Source organism: Neospora caninum, chromosome XI (assembly GCF_000208865.1).
Source record: "Neospora caninum Liverpool complete genome, chromosome XI".
NCBI lineage: Eukaryota > Apicomplexa > Conoidasida > Eucoccidiorida > Sarcocystidae > Neospora > Neospora caninum.
Genome location: NC_018397.1, coordinates 1630368 through 1652047, shown reverse-complemented (window position 1 = coordinate 1652047; position 21680 = coordinate 1630368). Strand labels below are relative to the sequence as shown.

General features: G+C 60.0%; 1 protein-coding gene across 1 annotated transcript; it reads right to left on the bottom strand.

The window, feature by feature from the left end:
• Positions 1-2843: 2843 nt before the first annotated feature.
• NCLIV_055150 (conserved hypothetical protein) lies at positions 2844-20557 on the bottom strand (the record flags this gene model as incomplete). The annotated part of the gene is made up of 13 exons (XM_003885069.1): positions 2844-5455; positions 5926-6211; positions 6652-6741; positions 7137-8563; positions 11319-12212; positions 12536-12643; positions 13393-13450; positions 14218-14379; positions 14767-15410; positions 15790-15832; positions 16614-18514; positions 19090-20140; positions 20414-20557. The coding sequence occupies 13 exons, from the start codon at positions 20555-20557 to the stop codon at positions 2844-2846; spliced, it is 9420 nt and encodes a 3139-aa protein (XP_003885118.1).
• Positions 20558-21680: the final 1123 nt, after the last annotated feature.

The following is a 21680-nucleotide window of genomic DNA, read 5'->3' as shown; positions in this document are numbered from 1 at the left end:
GTTTCCCGTGAAGGGCGCCGTGAGGCGTTTCGGACTTCCAGCACGACGGTGAAAAAGGCTTGCTGTATGCGGAGAGTACAATCACATGAAGACGGCCTGGCAGGTTCGAGAAAGGCCAAAAACGAGATCCGAAAGGATGAAACGGACTCGCTGGATCAAGTTTCGCCACTCGATTCAGTTGCTTTGGCCCTTAGGAGAGCGCGTCGAGCGCGCATGACGCGCAAGCAGAAGCGCGTGCACCGCTCTTGCTGCTCGATTGACCACCTTAGCACGGTTGAAATTGACAAGGAGAAAAACTTCAATGCAAATACACTGCGAAGCGCAAACGAAGCAGAATTTTCACTTGCCCAACTCACCAGAGAGCGAGAACGCAGTTGCAATGTATGCAACCAGCTAGTTCGATTGCGACACGCGGCGTACACACCTATCAACGCTACGGCAGGCGGGAGACGAACCTGAAACGCTCTCTCGGTGCCAAACCTCTGGTGCTATGCGCGACGGCCGCGTGGCCTTTCGAAGGCCGTTTGCCCGTCGAGTCACCGCAAAAAGGGGCGGGGTCCCTTGCAAGAAGAGAGCAAAATAAGCAGTGACTTCAGAGAGCGAAGTGGCGTGCGGTGTATGCACAGCTCTTCGTGTCGCGAATCGGCCGAACGGATATACGTATTGCCTGTCTCTCTGCGAGAGCAGGAAAAACCGTACCACTTCCTTGTAGAGCCGCCGCTTCAAGCAGGCACCTTGTGGTCCACTGAGACGAAAATGGGGTTCGACGGGACACGGGGCTGTATACTTGTTTTACGCTAGCGCCGAAGAAAGCGTAGTCATTCACACACGAGTCACTTCTTTCAGCGATGAATGCGCGTGCTGACTTGAGCGTTTAGTTATCGTTCGCTGCTGCACGTGCCTGTGTTTTTACGGAACCGGTATCTCGTGCAAAACATGTTTACTCGCGGAACCCTCTGGAAGGCACGTGCCTTGGTTCGAACCGCGAGTCCACTGAAGCATGGAACCACTATCAAGAAAACCCCAGGCTTCGCCTGGAACGCTTCACCTCATTTCCCGAGAAAAAGGGTGGGGGATTTACCCGTCAGAAGTTGCTCGGACTCGCGAGTCTCACCGGTGAAACGCTCCCTCGATGGATTGCCAGTGTGTGTCGACGGTATCGGGGATTACCGGTTTTTGAAGTTAGCCCCGCTGCTGAGCGGGAACCCAGAGCCACAGAAAAGAATTCAAAAGTCGAGGACTGTTTGTCGATTGCTGGCGTGTACCGTGCCAAAAGTGTCGGATTCAGTTGTGTTTGCAAGTGGTAGACAAAAGTGCAAGCAAACTGGTGTGCCCCACAATGGGAATGATCTCGAAGCCCGCAACTGGTACAGGGGAAATCTGAATCCGTGGTGAGGGAGATACTGTGGCTTTCGGTCTCACGACATATCTTTTGTTCTGTCTCACGCGACTTGCCTTCGAGGTACCATGGTTTTATATCCGGTACGAAACTACAACGATCGCCAACATTTTTTTGCGCGTTTTGCGTCACTTGCCATTTGCTTACGTCCATAACCGGTGCATCCCACTACGCACGTTCTCCGCCCTCCGTTCATTTCCTTTTCCGTTGCCCCATGTCGCAGACGGCAAGCCTTCCTAACGGTTTCCTGGCGTACGGCCGTGTCTCCGTCTTTCCCGTGCCGCGGGGACTGTTCGTCATCACCCAGTCACTGCCACCGCTAGGCCTAGGCCGAAACCGGGGCAAAGCCTTCCAGTCTCGGCGTGAACTCCACGCCGTCAGCAGCCGGTGTACTGTGAGGCGTCTGATAGAGAAACGTCTATCTGTAGAGCAGTCGTCGTGTGAACCTGTCAACCAATCTATCGCTGGAAAGAACATGAAACAGCTCCAGTTGCGAGAGACTGTCTGTTAACGAATACTGCCCAGAGGCAAGAAACAGAGGAGGCCAGCACAAAAGGAAGCACGGGTTCGGAAGGGCCAACCGCAACCCCGCAGCTACCCTTTTGAATCGCTCCGCGCTCTTTTTCTGCCAGACGGATGAAAAAGCATGACGCTCTGCCCGTGAGAAGCGTCAAAACGAACTTACGCCGTTTCGGAGATCCCCGCACCTGCCGGACGGTGGCTACCTACATAGAACGGGATACGGCCGAAAAATTACCCATATCCAGTTGCGTTACCTAGTATATATATACACATGTGCATGCTTCCCCGGAACGGACACTCAATTAAAATGTCGAGACAACCGGGCGTGTCCACTCCTCTCTGTGTTCACCAGCTTTTTAAAGAAGATGTCGCACATCGGTTGGCTGTCTCCCCTGGAATGTCACCTCTTCTTGCGCCTTTGCCACAAGAAGTCTCTCGCCGATGTGGCCGCCACACCTGGACACCCGCAATCGCTTTCACAACTTCCGCCACAGTCTCCACACCACTGTACCGCTCGCACTGGCATCTCCAGCGCAGCTCTGGTTCCCTCGAAACACACGTGGTCATCTCGCTACCGCCGATGGTCTCCCTCCCGGAGAGTTGCGAAAACCCAGCAGCCCCCTATCCCCCCCACCCGTTTCACCATCAGGTGTATCCTCGTCTCCCCCTCCGTTGCAAACTACGGGACGAAGAGAATCTCCACCTTGCGTTTCGCTGTCCTTTCGCTGCCTTCGCTCCCGCCCCTAGTCTCGCGCTGTACGCTCATCTCTGCCCCGTGAGACCAATTCCTCCGGCATCACCGTGGAGCCGCCAGTCATTGCAGGTGCCTCCGACTCCGTCCCATGGAGAGGGCGACGGGTCTCGCCGTGCCCGGTTTCTGTTGCCTTCCTACCCGCGCGTTGCCGCGTCCTCGGCCTGCACGTCATTCGCCATACACGCCGACTTCGATGCATCTCCACAGGGTTAGAGCGGAAGCGAGCGTGACTGCAGAGGCGACACAGCCAGCAATGATGCTCATTCTTCCTCCCACGGCGCGTCGCAGTCTGTGGATTCCGCACGTGGCGCAGGCCGCTGCGGAAGCGGCGACGAGCCCAAAGAGAGAAGCATAAAGGAGAGGCAGGCGACCAATCAGCAGAAACTGAAGAGACGTCGAAGCAGAGGTGAAGACCACGCACGCAGACGCTGTCGCGACAGCTGAGACGGGGTCATTGCCCATGAGGAGCAGGAAGGGCGAAAAAACGACGCCTCCGCCAATTCCAACGAGCCCCGCGAAAATCCCTGTCACGAATCCGATAAGCGGCGTAAGCAGCAGGGGGGGGAGCGCAGAGACAGGCGCGCCGCCATCGCCTTCAAAGCACAGAGAAATCCACGAAGGCGTTGCGGAAGCATGATCCGCCCCTGGAGGGTGGCGACGCTCCGAGGTCTCCTGGAAACCGGAGTCACCGTCGCTGGCTGACGTCCTCCAAGACGCGACGCCTCGGTCGTCGCGACTTCCCGTTAACGAGGACAAGTCGAGAGCCATGCCTTCGTGTCCCGTTTCGTCGGGCAACTGGATCTCCTGGATGTCCCCGACGGCGCACAGGAACGGGTTCCCGCTGTTCTCTCGCGGCCTGCCCCGGACGGAGAGCTCTGCGATTTCGATGGAGCCTCGCCCAGTTGCGTCGTGCTGCAGGAAGGATACGGAGGCGGGAGTCGCGGCGGCCAGAACGCCCGACCTTCGCAAAGCGCTTTGCGCGCCTTCGGCGAGCAGCCTCGACGCTTTCCCCGTCGCCTTGGCGAGGCGTTTCAGACAGCTCCACAGCATCCCAAGACCGGCCAGAAGCGCCGAGAGCACCTCATGGAACGTCGGAGCCGGTGGCGCAGATCCGGCCGGAAAGTGCTTTCTGAAGATCAAAACAGAGAGCCGGAGCTGTACAGACAGCCCGAGCAGGAACGCGAGCGCCGCTATCACCGCCGCCGCGCGGCGGTTTCCGTGCTGGAGGAGCAGATGCAGGAGCGAACTCGCAAAGACGTTGACCAGAAGCAACAAGAGAAGCACAAAGTAGTGAGGACTGTCGGCGGGTCCCTGGAAGCAGAGACGCTCGACCTGCAAGACCGCTTTGTGGGCCTTCTGGTACCCGGGAGAAGCGCGAAGCCGGGCGAAGCGCCCCGCGATCGCCGGACACCGAAAGGCAACGCCCGGCGCACCCCCAGCCACTCGCAGCAAGCGCACGGAAGTCGCCACAGCCAGAGACTCTCTGCCACGGAAACCTGCGTCGCCTGTCTCGCGGCCGCCCTGCTCAGCCACGTCCGCGCCTTCGCCGGACACACTCCGGTACGAGGCCAGATGTTCCGTGGACGCGAAGGGGGGAAGCCTGGACCTGTCCACTGCCCCGGCGCCGCGACTCGTGGCGGGGAGCAGCAGCGTCGGATCGATCGTTTGCGTGGAAGCCGAGGGAGACACCCCATCCTCGGTCGTGGGTACAGAGGAAGAAACGATGCCTTCGCAGGCCGAACGGAGGAAATGCAGGGCTGTGGACAGCGGCCCCTTGGGCGCGCGCCTTGCGGCGGGGAAGGCCGCGAGCAGCTCGGAGTCGAGGGCGGGGTCGAGCGCCATCGTCGACAACGTCCCGGAGCCCGGAAGACCTCGCGCTGCATCCTCGCCAGATACCTCTGTTTGATTCATGAACGAGGAGATGTGGGATAGATCTTCTTCGTCTTCCAACGAGTAAAACCGAGGGAAGGTCGGGTACGAAGGCGACGACGACGCACCCCCACTCACCGTGCCGGCACCCGCGTCGGGCGCTGGAGAGCTTTCCAAGTTCCCACGTGCTTCTTTCTCTTCTCGGGAATCGGTCATCCCCGTTTTGGACCCTCTGTTCTCTTCTTTCCCGGCATCGTCCACTCTTCTGCCCCGCCGCGCCCCGTGCAGTGTCGCCTCGCCGTCTCTCTCGCCCCCCTCACTTGACTGTCTCCACGCGCTCCCCTCGCCGTCCCCCTGATGCCCGCCTGCGCCTCGCCTCTGGGCCGCTTCCCAGCTGGGATCCTCGAACCCGTCCGCGAACGGGATCCAGTCGCCGTTCCGCTCCCGTCTCCGGTCGGTCCCTCCGCCGCCAGGCGCCTTCGCCTGGGCTCTATCGAACGCGGCGCCGTTCTCGGGCCACGAGCCGAGACACTCCGACTGCCTTCGTTTCAACGTTGCCGCTTCATCCAACGCGAGAACGTCCTCGGCTGCCTCGCGCGGTGAGGACGAATTTCCAGCTTCTCCCCGCTGGCGTGCAGGCCTCACGGGCTCGGGTGTCTCTTCGCCACGAGACCCGCCGTCTTCCTCAGGGAGGGCGACGGCGACATCCAGCGCGCCTGGCGCAGGTGTGAGGGGCTCTCGGCCGTCCTCGCCGTCTCCATTCGCCTGGAGGAAAGACGCGCGCGCCTCCTCAAGGTCTCGGACATCTTCCGGGAAGAGCGTGGGGGACGGCGGGTTTGTGCAGTGCGACGCAGCAACAGCGAAGGTCCGCCGAGGCGCATCGACCGGCAGACGCGAATCCCGCGGACAAGCTGGGAACAAACACACAGAATCTCCCACGTTCGCGCTCCTTGGCGGTTTCGACGACAGTGCGGAGCGAAAACACAAAGCGGGAAAACGACACCAGACCACGAGAGGAACCTGGGAAAGAGGCGTCGGGTTCTCGCTCGCCTCCAGCGGGTCTCGCGGGTTGACGGCGCTTTCCGGCGACGCTTTCGTGACAAAAAAAGCGACTCCACTGCCTTTCCAGCCCTTGCAAAAAGGCGTCTCGTAGCCTGGCCTCTCTCTCTGGCTTCGACCCCACCCACGCCCTCCGGTCGAGACGCGGGGCAGGCGTGTCTCGGGTGCGCGAGGGTGTCGCCGCGTTCCTCTTTTGTCTCCGCGCGGGACTTGGAGGCGCACCGAGGGCGACCATCCAGACGAGAGAATCACCAGCCAACCCCGTGCTCCGCTCCACTGCTGCCGGAGCGTCGCCAAGCGGGTTTGAAGCAAAACAACTCACCTGTGCGCGAGGTCCCGGCGGAGGACGCTGGGGAGAGGGCCGAAGACGCAGAGCGGCGAGGGGAGGTTGTCGGGCTCGGGAGCAGGACTTCTTCGAAAGGTTGTTGGACGGAGAGAGACGTTTCCTTTTTATAAATGTGCATCGCAGACAGAATGGTGCGAGCCGAGAGACCAAGCAAGAGACATGAGAGGAGCAGCAAGAGGTGGAAGACCGGGAGAATGGTGTTGAGGAGGACGCCCACAAGGGATCCCGACAGCGCGAGAGGGACCAGCAAGTCCGCCCAGTCCTGCACGCCACACACAAGAAGACCCATGCCTGTCTCCTGGAAACATGCGCCAGCAACGAGTGACGCAAAGCCCCCGTGAGGCGACGCATATGAGCCAGTGCACAACGCGAAGGCGCCCGAAAAGAAAGGACAGTCACGACCGCTGAAAAGAAGGGACAGTCACGACCGCTGAAAAGAAGGGACAGTCACGACCGCTGAAAAGAAGGGACAGTCACGACCGCTGAAAAGAAGGGACAGTCACGACCGCTGAAAAGAAGGGACAGTCACGGCCGCTGAAAAGAAGGGACAGTCACGACCGCTGAAAAGAAGGGACAGTCACGACCGCTGAAAAGAAGGGACAGTCACGACCGCTGAAAAGAGGGGCGTTCGACATCCGAGAGGTGTGGGCAGAAGGGAGAGGGAAACCGCGCGAAGCGAGGGCAGGACGCACTTGACTGTACCTGTGCGACTGCCCGAGCGTCTTCGGCAGTTTGCCGCTCGAGTTTCCGATGCAAGACAAAGCTGGCGAAGGAAGCCGCGAAAACCATCACCTGAGACAAGGAACCCGGAACAAACGAGAGACGCCATACACGCAACTGCCCAGCGCCACAGCTGAAGGTCTCGTGGCGCTCTGTGCGCCGCCAGAAAGCGAAAAGCGACTTTCCCGACCCTGGAACGGCGAGTCCGGGAAGGACACCTGGTCGCCGCTTTCTCCCCTATCCTGGAAGCCTGGACATTCGTCTGGTGAGGCGTTTACGGATTCACAGGGACAACGTCTTGACCAGAAGAGCACAGCTGTGGCGTTGCGCGCGGATCCCCTGTTCTCCCTGAGGCTCTCGAAAACCCCCGCGTAATGGTGCGGCTCGCCTCAACGTTCCCCTCCTTTTCGCGAGCTCGTTTTCTTCGCTTGGTTCGCCCGGTCCTGTCCCTTCTTGACGCGTCTTACTTTGCTGATGGGAATCGCGTAGGCAAGATGCATGCGCCCGAGGCCGACGAGAAGGGCGACGAAAACAGAGCCGCCGCCGATCCCGCCTGCAGAGGCCAAACAGGCGAAGACGAAGAGGCCGAGGAGAAGACAACAAATGGAGAAGACGGACGCGGCGGGCAACACCGGCGGCGCCTCCGTCTCCTTTTTTCCCGAGGCAGGCGGCTGTCCGGCGTCACTGTCCTTGTCTGCCGCAGGGTGCACTTCTTCCTGTTCGGCCGGCGTCTCTTGGAACGCCTCAGGGAGGGGATTTGTCCGAGTCCCGGCTTGGTCACCTTGCGCTGGAACGCCTGAGTGCGGCAGAGGAGACGCCGAGGTAGCAGCCGCAGGCGGCCAAGGAGAGGAGACACGGGTCGAAGACGAAGAGGGAACAGGCGGAGCCGCAGGCGCGCTAGCTGCGTCGGAGGAAGTTGGCGATAAAGGCGTTCTGTCGCGCACTTTCCCGCTGCTGATCTCTGATGCGCGTAGGCCGGAAGAGGGCGATTCTGCCCAGCTCCGCTCCTGGTGCAGCGGCGCCGCCACGCTGGAGGTCGGCCCTCCAGGCACAGCAGGGCGTTCCACGCGCTCGGGAGGAGGCGTCGAAGGCTCGGAGACATCGGGAGCGGGCTGAGGCGCGGGAAGGTGGAGGGGAAGTGCCCGAGGGGAAGGCGCTGTCCCGACAGCGGGGCGTCGATCCGTCGAGGCGGTTGCAGGCGCGTCCGACGACTGCGGTCCTGCGGCATTTTTTGCGGCTTCCTCTGCTCTTGTGGCCTTCCGCAGCGCCTCCAGCTTCTTTCGGCTTTCCTCGAGGGAGGCGACTGGCGCCTCCTCCCCCACTGTTAAGCCGGGGCCCGCGGCGGGTTCTTCGCTGGACACCCCCGAATTGGGGACACGCGGCGACCCTGTAGGCGCCCGAGGTTCCGCTCTCTGGTTCTCGACCGCGTTTCGGTCAACTCCCGCAGGGCTCGCCCCTTGCACCCATCCAGCGGAAGTCTCTGGATTGCGCACGACTGCTTGGGCAGCCGCACCTTGTGGCTGAGCCGGCGAAACGGAACCTGTCTGCGGGGGCTGCGGCGAAGCCAGTGCGTCTCCACCGTCAGGCCCCGGCGAGGATACGGCGGTCGGACGATTCGATTCCAGATTCGACTCCGAAAGGCGACTTGGGAACTCCTCGACTGTCTCCCGTGTCACTTCCGGCGTGGACAAAGCTGCGATGCCTCCCGCGTTGCCCGGCCGGGCGCCTGCGGCATTGACGGTATCGGAAGACGAGGCAGGAGCTTCGTGTACGTACTCCGAATTCTCGGCCTGCGTTGGTGGCGGCGACACCGCAGTTTCGGGTTCCAAAGAGACTTCATCTTTGGTGCCTCGGGATGCATTTGGCGCAGCTGTCGGGGCCGCGGGGTTCCCGTCTGAAAACGCGGCACGCCGCGAGCCTGCACTTTCCACAGACACCTGGTCGGGAAGGACGGTCTCGGGCGTCCCTGAGAGGCGGTTTCTTTCGAGGCTCGCGCCCAACAGAGTCTGTGAGGGACCGAGTGCTGGAGCGGACTGACTGGGCTCAGACGTTGACGACTCGTGTTCGAAATCATTGTTTCCCGCGGAAGGTCCGGACGCGGCTTGACCAGATCGAGCGCCGCTTTGGCTCTGGAAAGCGACATCGGCGTTGCTGACACCTGGCGTCTGAACAGGCGACGGAAAAGGCAGCACCGCACTGACCGGAGCGTCGGGAACGGCTGCGAGTGCGTGCTGGCTGAAACGCGGGTGAGCCCATACCGCGAGACACACGAGACACGGAAAAGTCCACGTCGGCGCAGAAAACTTCGGGGTTCGCATGGTGAGCCGGGCCGGAAAAGCTGACGGGAAACCCGAAGAAGGTTGCGACTGGGCCGGGAGAAACCGCCGCCACAAAAAGCGTTCGCTCGCTCCCCGGCGGACCGCCACGAAGCTGAGAAAGCCGGTCGAGTGCGGCGGCTGTCAAACCGCTCCGCAACTCATGGCAGTGACAGAAGACCTCACAGACTTCACTGCGGAAGAACCTACCGAGAGACACAGGGAGGGTTGCCACAGCGAACGGAGCACTTGATTACGCCGCTCCGCGAGGCATCGAAAAAAGCGCATTCGGCGCTGGGGCAGCGGCGTGCTGCAAAAAGGGGAGAATCCTCGCTCACCGCCCGAAACGCGAACCTGAGGCATCTCAAACAGAATTTATAGGGTGTTTTTTGCGTGACAACTCTGCAGATTGATTCGGTGAGTTGGACCGAGTCCCCGGCGGAGTGCCGAGACCGACCTCTCGCTTCTGACCCGGCGCATGCTCGATCGCGGTGACACAACCGTCCGCTCAGGTCGCGTCCCTCAACAAAAACACAGATCATCATCTGCGCGAGTATCCTTTGCTTTACCGTTTCCTTTTTCTCGCCTTCTTCTCCGGTGTAAGTGTGTCACTTGTAGCATCCGTTGAGCGGTCTCTCCAGTTCAGCCTTCCAGCGGTACGACTTTTCGTCGGGAAGACGTGAATTTCGTGACTGTTGCGTCCAGTGTTCGCCACTAAAGGAAAGAAACACCAAAACGGCCCGTAATCGGTAAGAGAGGCGTTCAATAGGGACATCCTCGCCTGAAATGCCAACGTACCAATTGCCAGTCTGCTTCCCCCCCCCCCCCCCCCGCCTCCGTGCGGGCGTGCCAACTCACCACTCCGAAAGAGAGAGACACGAACCACAAAAGTCGTGAATGCACTTATTAAGGCTGTTGTTGGCCGCCGTTCCGCTTCTTGGGAAGCGGTTCACGCCACTTCAGACACTCCCCTCCACGATGGGTCGTGCGCGTCCGAGAGGGCTGTGTCCCACAATGTGCCCCGTTGACAGACACACTCGAGATGCGGCTGCCTGACAAACTTTTGCACGCTTGCTGTTTTCAATCCTCAAAGAGAGGATGAACCGTCACGCCCATGCCTTGAGAGAGGCTTAATCTCGCTATGAAGATTCCTCCTGTTATCAGTAGACGCTGCCAAAGGTTACCTTTTAGAAGTTCCAGTGATGTCCCGAAACATTGAGTGCTTTTTACCTTCTGGTAAAAAGCACTCAACCCCTTGCGCCGGTTGGTAGCTTTACTGGCTGTCATCAGTTCGCCGCTGGCACCCCCCCCGGGACTCAGCAAGCAGACTGTATTGACTGTTTTTCAGCAGAAATTGCCTGGCGTATCGTAACTAAAGCACTTACACGTTTGCTAGGCTGTGTTCATTAAAAACATCTTCAAAACCCGGCGGTGGTCCAGTATACCCTTGCGAGCGGGGTCTCATTGGTACGTGGCGCACTGTGCGTTTCCCCTGCCTTCCGGTTGGCGTCTTGTTGCCGAGTGATTCTGGGCTGAGGCGCAGCCAGGCACGCCTTTTCGCAAGAGGTGAGCGTACGATATTTCTTCACTGGCGAAACAGGCGTGCGGCGGTCTCGTGGCGAAGGCGAGAACTGTTTCAAGTGTGAACCCTGCCTGAGTTTATCAATTCTTACAAGAAAGCCGGCGTATCGAACGCAATTGCACTCAACACACATCAAAATGACCTCATACACACGGCTGCCCCCAGCACATCCCCGACATGCCTACCATCCTATTGTTTCGCAGCAACCCAGATGAAACACCGCTCGTCTCATCTTTAACAGCGCCCGAGCCAAGCATTACGGACCTCAAAACAGCGAAACGATGACCGACACATTTCTCCTCAGAAACGAACCGCATGCAGCAACGCGGGCGCCTGTGGTGCACGGCACCAGCTGCTTCGGAACGCCCCTTTGGCCTCGAATGAGCAAGATAACTCATATAAGCACGCATGCCGTCAATCTAGACTTTCCCGCGCGGGTACAGCCGAGCCGTATCCCACGCGGAAGGGGACGACTCGCTGCCAAAGGCGGGCGCTTAAAAATCTTGTTTCCTCGCATTTGCGGCAGAGCGGCCGCTGGTGTCCATGGAAACAGCCGAGCATCTTGGCAGCTTATCGCGCTTGCCCGACGCCAGTAATTTCCCTTTTTCCTGCGGAAGGTCTCTGGTCCCTCGGTCCAGGGGAGAAGGCATCGCCGGCTCCCCAAACTCGAAACGAGGAGGCACCGCAGCCAGGGGACGACCGGTGCGTTTTTCCGCATTTTCGTCAGGCTTCGTGTTCATCCCCACTCTCACGTATTTTGTGTTTATTCTGTTTCGCCGAGCGGTACTTGGGATGTGCTTTGCTCGTGCGTTTGGCTTCCTCGTCTGTCGCGGTCCCTCCCGGCCGGCCGAGCTGCCCCAGCAAGTCGCTGAGATTCAAAGGCGCTCCTCCAGCGAGGAGTTCCGCAAAGACTGGCATTCCGCCACCCTGAGCCTCCGCGGCTCTGCCAAACATGTTCTGAGCCCGATTCGCAAAGTCGAAGCCTCCAGGCGGGCTGTTTCCGGGCGCTCCGCCTGGGCCGCCTCCCTGCGAAGGATTGAGGAACTCCGCCAGCGGGGACGCGCCCGCGGCTGCATTCCCCATAAACGCCTGAAACGCCGCCTGGACCTGCGCCAAGTCCGGGACGGGAGCATTGCCGCCAGCGAATGAGCTCGCAAAGGCGAACGGCTGAGAGCGCGGAAACGGCGGGGCTGGGTGGGGGTGCGCTGCATCTTTCTTTTTGCCTTTCCCTTGGCGCGCCTCCTCGGCCTTCGTCCCGCCTTTCCCTGCATCGAGCCCTCCCTTCGGCTTAGAGAAGAGCTGCGCCGTGAACTCGCGGGCGACCCGCTCAAAAGCCGAGAAGTCCGTAGGCGGGCTGACGGGGGGCGGCGCAGCGGCCGCAGACGGGGAAGGCTCCTTTTGTTGGGGCATCGTGGAATTTGACGCGTTCTGGAGTTGCGAGGCGAGCATCGCTGCGAGCTTGCCGAGCTGTGAAGTTGGCTCGGACACGCCCGGGCGGTTCTCGAGGTGCGTTGCCAGCGCCTGCGCCGCCTGCCCCATGGACAGATTCGGTCCCTGCACCACGCCGAGTTGGTGCGCCAAGTTCGCCGCCATCTCCGGGATGTTCACTTCGCGCATCACGGACTGGATCATGTCGTGAAACTGCTCTGTAGGGTCCACGCGGACAGGATACGCCACACGCACACGGGAGACGCCAGAAAATCAGAAACGGCACAAAACACGGGAAGGAAACAGCGACAGAGACGCGAGTGTTTTGTCGCCGGGCGGGAGCGGGAAGCCGGGAAAACAGATGAACCCTGAACGAAAGGGGCGAGACATCCCGACACACAGATAACTCGCAGTTTGCACTCTGAAGCACACACACACACACACACACGCGACGAAGGCAGCAAGAAGGGCCAACCCGCTCCACCCAGAGCCAGAGCGCCGCATGCGGCGGCAGACACCCGCGAGTCGAGCACGGCCTCACCTGGACCAACCAAGCCTGGTCCGTTCCCGTCCGGCCCCACAGTCAGTGGCCGCAGTTGATTGTCGGGACCCACGATGAATCCCAAAGCAAAGGGCTGTTCATTCGCGCCTACAAACACACAACAGACATGCGCGCGCATGCGCGCGGCAGAGAGCTCACACCAGAGAGGCGAACGCTGCGCCGTGCATACCGGTCTCAGCTGTCACTGCTCCCTCTAGGAGGAAAGCGAGACGTGGAACAGCCTCGAAAGAAAAAAAGCTGCAAGGATCTAGAGAAACGACGACAGGGTGACAACACGAGCTCCAGGCTGTTTTCGCGACGTCGCGTTCAGTCCGAAACCGCTGCGTCTATTCATCGGAGATAGGGGCGAGCTTCACCCGTCGAGATGACCATTTGTCTGCAGACACTATCAACTGTCACGTGGTAAGGAAAGCACATGGGCTCTCTCTGTGGTCTTGATGGTCTCCACATGCCGGCTTTCTACGAAGAATAGAGTAACTTCTTTCTGGCCGGTGTCGCGCATTTGCTTGAATGCGGGAACGAAAGACAGAAGAAAGGCAGACGCCACCCACCACACGCAAGACTCAGGCAACGTGGGGACGAACGTGCCTCCAAGAAAGGTAGAGATTGTGCCTTTCACTCGGGAGAAGCAGATTTGGCAGGTCTCCTGTAGGGGCGAATCGGAGTGCGCTTGGAAAACCTCAATTTGGTACGGCCACCGAAGCTGCTCTTCGTCCCCTGTTCTTCCCCCTTCACTTTTGAATGAGTAGGTCCCCGGCTTCCGCGTGTTTCTGGCTCTCTGGCGCCTGTTCATTTCGAGTCATCTGTGGAGAAAACGCCCTGCAAAGAGAACTTACCCTTGCCACGTCCATTTCCCTTCTTTTCCGTCTCTGGCGCAGGTTTCTCGTTTTTCGTCTGCATCCATCACGCGACGACGCACCGTCACAAACCAAATGGGGAGAAAGCGGTTCGAACGAGAGTCCGGGAAGACACGAAAGCGACCGACGTAGGGGCCGTATGCCACGGGACAAATGGAAAGCGAAAGGCTTCACTGGACAAAGGAAGAGCTACGCTAGGCTGCGACGTGCCAAGCTCCACAAAGACGGACACGCGTTTCCATGAACGTTTTCACTCTGGCTGATCCATTCAGGAATGTATTCCATGGAGTCCGGCTGACGCCAGTTCGGCCTGATACTATGTTTTGTTTCCCTCCATGCTCCGTTTTCCCTGGTGCTCAGACTCGGCCCAGACGCAACGAGGATTCCAATTTCACTCCACCCAAGCACTTGGTCCAGGCACCCACCGGTAGCTACCTATGCGCACGCGCGTGTAATCATACACATGTGTCTGTGTGAATTGAAACATGGACGAGTAAAAACAACTCCGCGTCTCTCTAGTTACGACCGACGCAAACCCGCGGCAGTATTTTTCTCGGCTGCCGATCCGGAGCCTCCAACAGAGGAAGAAAACACATCTATCTCGTTCCCGCTGTAGAGTCTCTGTGCCTTCCCTCTGTGGTCGGCTCTAGCCTTCCCGCCCCCCCCCCCTCCCATTTCCTCCGAGCCGCCACCGGTCATCCTGTTGCTCCCGACGGCCTCCGATATGCGAGTCTGCATTCCCCATTCTTTCCCGTTTCCGTCCTCCCTGGGAGATCCCCGAGTTCCCTTCCTGTGGCAGCGTACCCCTTTGCGGTCGTCCTTCTTTTTCGCCTCCGCGTGCTGGCTCGTCGCTTTGTTCAAATCTGTTACGGAAAAAGAAAAAGCTTCAGGCTGCCCGACGCCCGCTCCTCGTCCTTTTCCGCCGCTGCCTGGCGACAGATGCAGTGGATCGTTCGGCGATCTCGGCTGAACAAACAAGCAAATCCGGATCCAGAACGCGCCTCCAAACACGAGAAGTGAACGTCTTCAGACGACGCGAGAACACGAACGCGACAGCTGTACGAAGCTGACACCTGGCAGTCGGAGACACCACGCAAGACGCCAGAAAACAGAGAGAAAAGACATCCCTTTTTCGCTCCCTTTTCTCGTGTCCCCCTGGCCTCATCAAGCGCTTGAACACTGGGAGTGTGCTCTGGTCGGCCTCGTGTTCTCCCCTCGTGCTGCGTCTCCTCCCCTCGCCCTTTTAGGCCCCTACTCCGTCGCTTGCTTCGCTGCCGATCTCTCTCGCTCCCCGGCGTTCCTCCTGTCTCTTTCGAGTCCTCTCATGGCCTTTTCTCACCCACATGGACGTACCGGCAGTGCGCCTGTTCCCGCGTCTCCTGGTGAGCTCGCATGAAACGAACCCGTACCGGGGTCACCGACGGCGTTCGCCGGAGACGGCAAACCTCTCCCGTCAGGAGTCTCCACGGACGCCAAGCCCCCAGAAGACGCCGCTTCAGCTAACTCCGGGGTAGTTGTCGCCGACGAAGGCAAGCTGTTCCCCCCAGAAGCTGAAAGCGTGTGAAGTCGCGAGTGCGGGTTGGCATCGGCGTGTGCAGGTTTCGTCCCAGGAACGGGACTGGGCGACTTTCGCTGTTCGTCCTTGCGCGCTTCAGTTGCAGCTGGATCGGCGGGTGGAGTGGATGCGCGCGAAGACGACCGACGCCCTGTTCCGCGTTTCCCTGCATCCGAGAGTTGGTCTTGAATACTCGAGTATATCGAGAGAATCGTGTCGAGAACGCCCTTGACAGAGCTAGTCGCCTTGGAGGCTTCTTTTCCCTTTTGGCCGGCCTTTCCGCCTGTCTTTTCGCCGTCCTTTCCCTTTTTGTCGTCGGCGGAAGGCTTTCCGGAAGCGCCGTCGGGACTGGCGCGAGAACCGTCCTTGGTTTTCGCGCCGAGTGACTGCAAGGCCTGCGACACGGCTGACTTCACATCGGCTAACAGAGCGCCGCTGACGTCTGTACATACACCACGCACACGCAGCGGCTGGCTAGCTGAGGGGGGGAAAGCGCCATCGTCGAGCGCTTTTTCGGACAAATAGAAGGAGCCGTTGCGATTCCCTCCGAGAGGCGATCCGCGCGTAGAAAACAGACAGTCACGAGAGAGAACGGGAGGCGAACGGGGCCGGAGCGGCGGCAAGCGATGCAGCCGCGCCGAGTAGGTGGGAGCATACAAGCCAAACACGCCTCTCCGAATCGGTTTTGACACCAACCACGGCCAAAGAGGACACTGGAACTTTAGCCGCTTCACGTACGACAGGAGAGAGCGGTCCGGAGAGAAGCGGTTCGGTCACCCAGAGAGGATCCTCAGAGACGAACGGCATGTGCGGAAACGTACTCGCTGTCGAGTCTCGGTATTTCCCTTCTGTGTCGAAGCCGATCTGAAGAAACAAAGGACAAGGCACGCGGCTCCATGCACCGCCACAGAGGGGGGCGTGAGAAACGTCGAGAGGGGGATGTAGAGAAACACAGGGTCGAACGCCATAGACGAGACTGCAGGGGGGAGAAGGCTCACGAGGCAGAAGAACCAGAAGACAAGAGAGAGAACGCACGCCAGAGACAGGCCGGCACCGGCGAGGCGCATGCACGACTTTCACCCGCGGAGTGTCTTTACCGTCCTTTGGGGGGGAGGGGGGGGAGGCAGCACACCAGAGAGCAGGACCAAGAACAGGAAGGAAACGCGAAACTGTCGAGAACACAGCGAAAAAGGGCCTTTCCTGGGGACGGCGACGAGAGGGGAAGATTCGAAGAAACGGTTCGCTTCGCCATATACACCCCTCTCGAGATCTCTTCTCATTCTTTGTAATGCTCACCGTCAAGCAGTACTTCGAGAAAAACACGCCCTTATTCTATACAGCCATAGAAACATCTCCAGCCCGAACGCCATCCCTGGTCTTACACGCACCCCTCTACATGTGTCATATACGTATCTACATATATATGTATGTATATATCTAAATATACGTAGATAAATGTGTATACATACAGTATGCCTTTGTCTGTACGCAAATAAAAGAGGAGCAGTGTCCTCCGTGCACCAGTGAAGCAACTTGCGTCTAGGGCGGGTTCGGGACTCATGAAGTCTGGAGTGCCGCCGGCCATGTGTCCGTGCTGCGGTGTTTCTTCCCTTCTTCTCAGAGCCTTTATCTTTCTCGCGCTCACTCTTCTCCAGAAGACGAGGCCGAGGCTGTCGGCCTGACTGAAGGAGAGGAGCGGGGCTTCGACGGGGACCTCCTGGATGTACACGCCGACACTTTTAGCGGGAAGGCGCAAGTCGACAAGCGAGTTGTTTAGGTTGTCGTATTTCGCAAGAGGCAGCCTGCGGTTGCTGCCTCCCGTAGTCCCCACACTCGAGTTGGTGCCCGCAGTGAGGACGACCTTTCCGAACTCGTCGCCGATCCGGACAAGGCCCAAATCATCGTTCTCGCCCTTTTCTTTCTCAGACTCTTCTTTCTCGCGAGCCGCACTGCCGCTCTGTCGCTGCTGCCGGCGCTTCTGCCGCCGAACTTCGTCGGCGTATGCGGCTGCTCCGGCCGAGCTGTCGCCGGCTTGTTGCCAAAGGAACTCGCCGGAGCCGTCGCCGTGGGTCCGCATAACTGCTGCGTACACCAGGCCGTCCTCAGCCTCTTCCTTGTCTTCCGCAGCCGCGCGCGAGGACGGCAGCGTCGCCGCGAGCGTCTTGAGCGGCTGCAGTTTCTCCGGCGCCCTTGGAGACAGCGGGGCCATCGAACTCAACACCCGCCTGTACACTTTCGGATCCAGGGCGGGCCGAAGAATGTCCAGGACGACATTTCGAATGGCGCGTTTGACCTTTTCCCGCGTCAGCTGGAGTCCGCGCTCGCCTTTGGGTTTCAAGTCGAGGTCGGTGTCTGTCGCGAACTTCTTCCCGCCGCTCTCTGCGTCGCCGACCGCCTCTCGAAATGCACCGTCCACGCTCGGGTCCTCGCCTTCGCTTCTGTCTCTGGGCGGCTGCGCGTCGTCGCCGAAGAGCAACGTCGGAAGGCCGAGGGAGCCTTCTGGGGCGTCCGCGTCCTCCGAACGCCGCTGCGTCTTTGCTGGCCCCTCCGGTCTCCCCGTTCTCTCTCCGTCCCGCGCCAGCCGCGCACTCTTCGCCTCGAAGAAACGAAGCATCGCGGCGCCTTCCGGACTCTTTCGATCCACGTAGTACACCGTTCGCACGCCGTTGCTTCGTTGAGCGACGTGCACGACGAGGCCGCCGACGCCCACTTTGTACGCGATCTGGGAGACCGTGGAGGCGAGCAGCGGTTCGAGAGTCGCTCCGCGCGCAGTCGAGCCTGCGCGGAGCCCCGGGGCGTTTGCAGGGGAGCCGTGGAGGCTCGGGGCGGGCGGGCGGAGCGCGTACCGGAATTTGAGGGCTTCGACGCGGGTCCACGGCGTGACGGTGTAGGGCAGGAAGTCCAGGAGATTGACGAAGGCGAACTCGGCCGGCTCCTCAGACGGCACGGCCGATTGCGGGCGCGGCAGCGCGAGGTCCGTCCGCGAGGCGAGGAACGTGAGAGGAATCTGCGCAGAAAACACCTCCTTGTCTTCGTGGATGCCCGACACGACAAACAGGAGCCGCGGCAACAGCCGCTGAAGCGCGCGCGACTCAGACGGGTTCCTCACCGCCTGAATCCAAATCGAGGAAACCACAAAGGACGTCCCGTGCTCAAACGTTCCTTCCGCAGAAGACAAAACCGCGACAGTGTTCAGAGGCTGCGGCGGCCTCCGACGCCGCGGAAGAGGAACGGCAGACGCAGAAGGCGAAGACGAAGAAGATGGAGAAGACGGAGCAGGGGGAGAAGACGGAACAGAGGGAGAAGACGCAGCAGAGGGGGAAGACGGAGCAGAGGGAGAGCGCTTGTCCTGGAGGGCGTCGGGGGTCGACTCGGTTTCGCCGGGTTCTGTCTCCTCGTCTTCCCGAAAGAGTGCGGGGTCGCCTCTTCCGTAGAAACGGGGCGGGGAAGGAGGGATCGTGGCTGGTGAGCCGGCGAGGTCCTCCCAGGCAGGCGACGCAAAAGCCGTCCCCAGTCCCCCTTGGCGTCCACGTTCGCTCGCGGAGTCTGCGGAAAAAGCAAGAAAAGAGACACAAAGGAACGGCCTTCCACAGAACTCGCGAGCTCGTTCGCACACAGACACACACGGCGAGACTTCGACGGGTTAAAAGCCACCGCGGCAGCCGGAAGGCGGAAAAACGGGTGGGCGACGCACGCAGCCCTCTCTGCTCTTTTCCCCAACTCTTTCAGTGACCGTCTGTTATCTGCCGTTCTCTTTTACCATTTCGCCGCCTCCTCACAGCGCGTCCGAAGAAGGCCCTTTCGGACCGGTTCGGAGGCCGGGACGCAGTGTCAGCACATCTGCATGCGGTTCTGGGTGATCCTTCTATAGGAAGCGAGAAGACCGGCCTCGGAACGCTTGGGCACACGAAATGTGCGAAACCGCGAGAGGCGCCGGCAACTTTCTTCCCTCAAAAAGCAAGCCGTCGCAAACCGAGTGTCTCCCGGGGAACACAGATGATAGAGAACCTGCAGATTTCCCAGCGGAGGGGAATCTGTTCCGTCGCGACACACAGAGATTCACGCAAGGGAGAACGCGGAAGCCGTTTGTCCCGGCATATACGCGCACGCCTCGTTCTCACCTTCGTAGGTCACAGGTAGGACTTCCCAGATGCCTTCCCAGTGAGTTTCGGCGTCAGCCGGGAGGCCACTGGCGTAGTCCGTCTCGAGAAACGGCTGCGCAAAGGGGGCTGTGGACTTGTCGAAGGTGAGGATGTGACTCGTGGCGACCCAGCTGCGAGGAAACGGCTCCACGGTGGGGAGGAGAGAAGGAGGCAGCTCGGGGAACTCGGCGGCCAGGGCGCATGCATTCCGATCGGAGCGTCCGCGTTTCTTCACGAAGCAGACGAAGCGTTGCGCTTCGGCCGCGGAGTCAGGCAGCGCGGAGCTTTCAACTGCGTGGGCGGCCGCGGGGGAACGGCCAGGCGCAGGAAGAGAGCCCAGGGGCAAAGAAAGCCAAATATCGTCGAGGGTTTTTCGGCCGAGGCCGATTTGTCCGATGGCTGACGCGATTGCCTCGGAGACAGCCGTGGAGGAGGAGACGTCGCCGATGGCGTTTTCGAGAAATTCGCCTCGCGTGGAGTAGAACCGCTCGGGGTGGTGTTTCAGGGCTTGCGGACACAGCTTCGGCCTCTCGCGCGAAATGAAAGAGAATCGCCAGTCGACGAAGGGGGAGACAGCCGCGTCTGTCGAGGGCGTGGGGCGGCCATCAAAGGCCGACGAATTCGCAGCAGGCGCTTCGTCTCGGGACGCAGAGAAGAACGAGGCCGCGAAGGACAGGAGCGAGGAAGCGAGGGAGGGAGACGAAGTAGGCGAAGTGACAGCCCCCGCCCCGGAGTCGGCGACAGCCGATGGAGGCGAACTTCTGTCTGGGTAGTCGTCTCGCGAGGGTGGAGAGACAGGCAGACGTAGAGGAACGCGGTGGACGTAGGCGTAGTAGAAGTCCGGATTCTGAGGGAAGGCCTCTCCCGGGGGGGAGGTCGAGGGTGCGGCGGCAAAGACGGCGTCTTGGCTCTTCTCGGGTGGCCGCGACGACTCCGAAAACGAGGCGGAAGTCTCACGGCGAACAACGCGCGGAGTCGAGAGATGCGGACACAAGGGCCCGGACAGCGAGTCGCACACAGGCATCGCCACCTGATACGGGAAAGAGGAGAAAGGGGGAGGCGTGGAAAAACCGAAACCGTGACACACAGAATCGCGCAAAATGAGGCTGAGCAGTGTCTAGACACCCCACATGCCGCGTGTACAGTGGTAAGTGTCGAATGGGGAAAAGGCAAAAACACAGCCTTGGTAAGCAGAAACCTGGGGATGTCCCTCGTTCAGCTGCCTCTTTGTTTCGGGCGTGTGGACGCAGGGGGTAGGGAAGTTGTTTCCGGTTTTTTTTCGTGCAAAGAAAAGAGGGCGTACCTGTTTAGGGAGGAGCTGGTCGTGGTCAACCATCATGCGATCTCTCACAGCGGCGATGACATAGTCTGGGACGGACGGGTGAAGGTTGAGAGAGGCACTGACGCCGAGGAAAGAGAGCGGCCAGCTCAGCGCGGCCTTCGACATTGACAAAACGGGGGCGGAGGAATTTGTGGAGGAGGAACTCGCAGACAACCGTGGATCGTGGAAGACAGGGCAGACAGGACGCGAGGGGCCAGCAAAAAAGACAGGCGATGGAGGGGAGGGGACCGCAAGGTCGCGCGATGAAGGAGACTGGGAAAGGAAAGCGAGCGCAATGAAGACAGAAGCTGCTACCAGGCTGCAGCGCCTTGGCTGTGAACGACGCGTCGGGCCGCAGGAGACCCCAGGAACCCCGCTCGGGGACGAGCCGGAAGGTGCCCTCCCCATCTTTCAGAAAGCTCTTTGGAATGAGGCACACTTCAGGGACGGGTTTAACGGAGTTGCTCCGCCTGTTGTCCCTTTTTGCCTGCCGCACAGCTTAGGCCGCCTGTAGCGCGGCGCGCTCTTCCGTTTTTTCTCGGCCGCCGAGCAGTACGGGAAAAGAGCGTTCCTGGAAGAGGGGAGGGAGAAAAAGAAGACAGTGAAAAAATGGGAGAGAAAAACGAAAGAGAGCCCCCCGCAGCTGTCTGTCTTGAACGATCTTGTCCACTTGCCACAGACCAAGCAACCACGAGAGAACCGAACGGTTACACATCCCCATGCCCTATCTGGCCCATCCGGTGAGTCGAGAATGAATGCCCCCGGCTTGACTGGCTCTCAGACCGCGCATTTTTTCGCAGTGTTCTTCCATCGGTGGAAACTGAAAACGCCACGAAACAGTCGTCTGACCCCTGCAAGCACGGCCCGGCGTCACGGAAATCGGGCCACGTGCTAATTGCCACGTTTCCCCATACTCACGACAAAAACTTACACACCAGGCTGGAAATTCCTGTCTTAAAAAGGCGCTCCGATCCCAGAAGGAAGCAAGTGTGTAACAGGCGGAGCGACTGACGTCGTATCTTCTTCATCTGCAGAGAAGCTTGGATCCTCAGCGCATGCGCCACGGGTCCAGCGGATGAAACCAAACGGCATCCCAGCGGCAAAAGTCGGCTACGTTTTCGGACCGTTTCGCCAGGCGCTGTACACGGAATAGAGAAAAACATGGCCCTGGCAATCTCTACGACTCGAAAGCGTCCTCGACGCCGCTCTCTCATATACTTGTCCGGAATAACCACTGGAGAGGGAGCAT